Source organism: Cuculus canorus, chromosome 16 (genome assembly GCF_017976375.1).
Source record: "Cuculus canorus isolate bCucCan1 chromosome 16, bCucCan1.pri, whole genome shotgun sequence".
Classification (NCBI taxonomy): Eukaryota; Metazoa; Chordata; class Aves; order Cuculiformes; family Cuculidae; genus Cuculus; species Cuculus canorus.
This window is the reverse complement of record NC_071416.1, coordinates 9,460,462-9,464,122: the sequence shown is the minus strand read 5'-3', so window position 1 is coordinate 9,464,122 and position 3,661 is coordinate 9,460,462. Positions and strand designations below refer to the sequence as shown.

Here is a 3,661-nt window from a genome sequence, read left to right as displayed (position 1 = left end):
GAAGCAGTTTAACACACAGACCCATCCTTCCTCTCACACATTCAGCCAGCCACAGTCTGCCTGTGCACCTCAACATCTGCCGCATTCCTGAGGAGAGGCAGCCCTGGAGCATCAGCTGCTCACCAGCATCCACCTTATTTGCTATTTAAACAGCCCTGCAGAGAGAAAACTTTTTCCCCTCCCTCCTTGGTGTGAACAAGATCTAATTTCTCAGACACGCAGTGCACACACAGAGCCACCATGTCGATATGATTGCAAAGCTGGGTAACGTCAGCATCCTAGAGACCCTCCTCCAACTCAGATTCGAGAGAAGAGGCTCAACAGTGCAGAGCAGCAGTCGGAGGAAGCAGCTGGAGCTGCTCACCAGGTAAGGGGCACTTCAACCCTCCATTCCCAATGCTGAATTCCTGCTCACTTTATTGCTGTCTGACAACAAAATGCAAGTGCAATAAGGCACTTCTCTTTGCAGAGCCTGAGGACTAGCTCTAAATCTTTGATATTCATGGGGATCGGTTAGTTGGTCGCTTCCCTGCGGAGGAATTCTTGGAAGTGTGGGTCAGGCAATAGCGATGGATGTGGCAATTGTTAGAGATGTAAACAACTGGGGGAATTCTTGCTTTGCCTGTAGCCAAGTGGAGAGAAGTGGACTTGTTTCGTGATACTTTTCTTTATCCCTTCCCTGTGTAATCCTGAACTTTATAGCTTTACAGGTCTGTCTGTCCGTCCATGCCAAGTTTTGTGATGCTACAGTTGTTTGCAATGGGAACAGTCTTCACGTTAACCAAGATCATAACCTACCCTTGGGGTTTAGGAGTTACTTTAATTGTGCATTAAACACCTTTAACCCTTAGTTTTGGAACTGCTCCTTGAACTCTATCCTTCCCTCCCTCCTTCTTTTCCTAGGGGACTCTGGGAGTGAAGACTTATTCATTGGAAACTTCTTCATTGTGTGTGACATCTCAGTCAATAAAAAGAGCCTGAACTCCGACACAAAGGCACTAATTAAATGTTGCAATGCTTCTGCTCAGGCATGGAAAAGCAAGCGCTGTGCAACTGAGACAGCAGCCATCCCTCAAGTCCTCCGAGGACTCTAAATAGTCGGCCTCTCAGAAAGCTTCCTCCTTGCCCTCCCCGTTCCTGCCAGCACAGAGAAGGACTCGCTGCAGAGAGCTGAACCGGAGCCACTTGTCTTCCCCAGCAGAGAAAAGCCACAGCTCCCTGGCACGCTCCAGAGAGAAGAGTTCTCTGACTTGCACAGGGTGTTATAACTCTCGTTTGCTTTGCTCATGGAACCTCATGTCTTTCAATCTTATTTTTTTTCCCCACTTCTTTTCACTTCAAAAATCTAACTTCTCCAACAGTGGGGGACAGGAGAGGTAGGTTAGATGCTCTGTACTGCTCACAACCTACTCTTTGGAAATAATCCACTTCTAAATGAGATAGAAGCTGCTTCTCAAACAGAAAAGAAAATTTTCCCTCCTGGGCTAGCAAGGCTTTCAATGACATCTGAAGGCAGTCTTTGACCAGCAGGCATGGGAAACAGCTCTCTTTGGGATGATTTGAACAGCACTTGTAGCAATGCAGGCAACAGCTGCTACCTGGACAACACTATGAGGTACAACTTAACCTTCCAAGAGCAGGCAGCCGATTTCTATGTTATCCTCCCTGTGATTTACTCTGTGATCTGTGCTGTTGGGCTCACAGGCAACACCGCTGTCATCTATGTGATCCTCAAAGCCCCCAAGATGAAGACTGTGACAAACATGTTCATCCTGAACCTCGCTATCGCAGATGACTTGTTCACACTCGTCTTGCCCATTAATATTGCTGAACACCTCCTCCATTACTGGCCCTTTGGAGAAGTCCTCTGCAAAGTTATCTTGTCCATAGACCACTACAATATCTTCTCCAGCATTTATTTCCTGACAGTGATGAGCATAGACAGGTATCTGGTAGTGCTGGCTACAGTCAGGTCCAAGAGGATGCCACACCGCACATACCGAGCAGCCAGGATTGTCAGTTTGTGCATCTGGATCCTAGTCACCATCATAGTTCTCCCTTTCATCATCTTTGCCAACGTCTACATAGATGACCTGGAGATCAAGAGTTGTGGTCTCAATTTCCCCAAGCCCGAAAGGTTTTGGTTCAAAGCCAGCAGGATCTATACCCTTATTCTTGGCTTTGCCATTCCAGTGTCCACCATCTGCATCCTCTACACTATGATGCTCTACAAGCTAAGGAACATGCACTTGAACTCTAATGCTAAAGCCCTGGACAAAGCCAAGAAAAAAGTCACTATTATGGTCTTCATAGTCCTAGCGGTGTGTCTCTTCTGTTGGACCCCCTTCCACCTGGCCACCATCGTGGCTTTGACCACTGACTTGCCCCAGACCTCCATGGTCATCGGTATATCCTACTTCATTACCAGCCTAAGCTATGCCAATTCGTGCTTGAATCCTTTCTTGTACGCTTTCCTGGATGACAGCTTTCGGAAAAGTTTCCGGAAGATGCTGGAATGCAGAACTTCCTGAACTGTGGGTTGGGGCTCCCAGATCCCTTCCTTCCTCTGGAGCGTGTCCAGAAAAGAGCAACAAAGCTGGTGAAGGGGCTGGAGAACAAGTCTTATGAGGAGCGGCTGAGAGAGCTGGGTTTGTTTAGCCTGGAGAAGAGGCTGAGGGGGGACCTTATTACTCTCTACAACTGCCTGAAAGGAGGTTGTGGAGAGGAGGGAGCTGGGCTCTTCTCCCAAGTGACAGCGGACAGGACAAGGGGGAATGGCCTCCAGCTCCGCCAGGAGAGGTTCAGGCTGGACATCAGAAAAAAATTTTTCGTAGAAGGGGTCACTGGGCACTGGAACAGGCGCCCAGGGAGGTGGTGGAGTCACCATCCCTGGAGGTATTTAAAAGACGGGTGGATGAGATGCTCAGGGACATGGTTTAGTGGTTGATAGAAATGGTTGGATTCAATGATCCTAGAGGTCTTTTCCAACCTGGTGATTCTGTGATTCCCATGACTTTGCAGGGCTGCCTTTGCAGACTGAAGGGGTGGCTGATGAATGCACAATGTTCTTTCATTCATTTAACTGTAACATACATGTCTGGTTATCATTAAAATATGGTTTGTCCTGCTTACTCGCAAGTTCTGCATTTTTCCTCTCTGCACCTCCCAAAAAAGTTGCATTTCTATATTCTTGTTTTTAATCACACAACCTGAAGCATTAGGACAGAAAACTTCCTTTCCAGAGGTGCACTTCTGCTACATACGGCCCTTTATTGCCACCTGCTGTACAGCACAGGTGAGCTGGAGATCAGCTCTCAGATAAATGCAACTCTCAGTTCTTAACAGCTGTTATCTGGAGGAGTGTTTCATGGAGCAGAAATAGCGAACTCCTTCAATGACATGTCAATAAAATGGGCAGAGGATGCAAGATGAGTATTTGGAAGACAAAACTGACCATTTTCATGTCCATATATGTGCATATGTGTTATGGCTCTGGTTTTGATTTTGAGGGATATCTATTTGTCACACCCACTTGCTATTAATGCAAGTTAAATTTAAACAAAAAGTAAGATTTGAGTCTCAAATACAGTATGAAACATCACACCATGCAAATACCATGGCAACTGTGGCAAATTTGTGCTTGAAATTATTTTTAATTGCT

The 3,661-nt window shown here is 46.5% G+C and overlaps 1 protein-coding gene across 1 annotated transcript; it reads left to right on the top strand.

Annotated features, from left to right (window-relative positions):
• The first annotated feature begins 232 nt into the window (after positions 1-232).
• NPBWR2 (neuropeptides B and W receptor 2) lies at positions 233-2,531 on the top strand. The gene is made up of 2 exons (XM_009562743.2): positions 233-367; positions 904-2,531. The coding sequence occupies exon 2, from the start codon at positions 1,533-1,535 to the stop codon at positions 2,529-2,531; it is 999 nt and encodes a 332-aa protein (XP_009561038.1). The 5' UTR covers positions 233-367; positions 904-1,532.
• Positions 2,532-3,661: the final 1,130 nt, after the last annotated feature.

What these genes read in the sequence shown, in the direction of transcription:
- NPBWR2 (XM_009562743.2), top strand. Translation starts at nt 1,533, where the DNA reads ATGGGAAACAGCTCTCTTTGGGATGATTTGAACAGCACTTGTAGCAAT.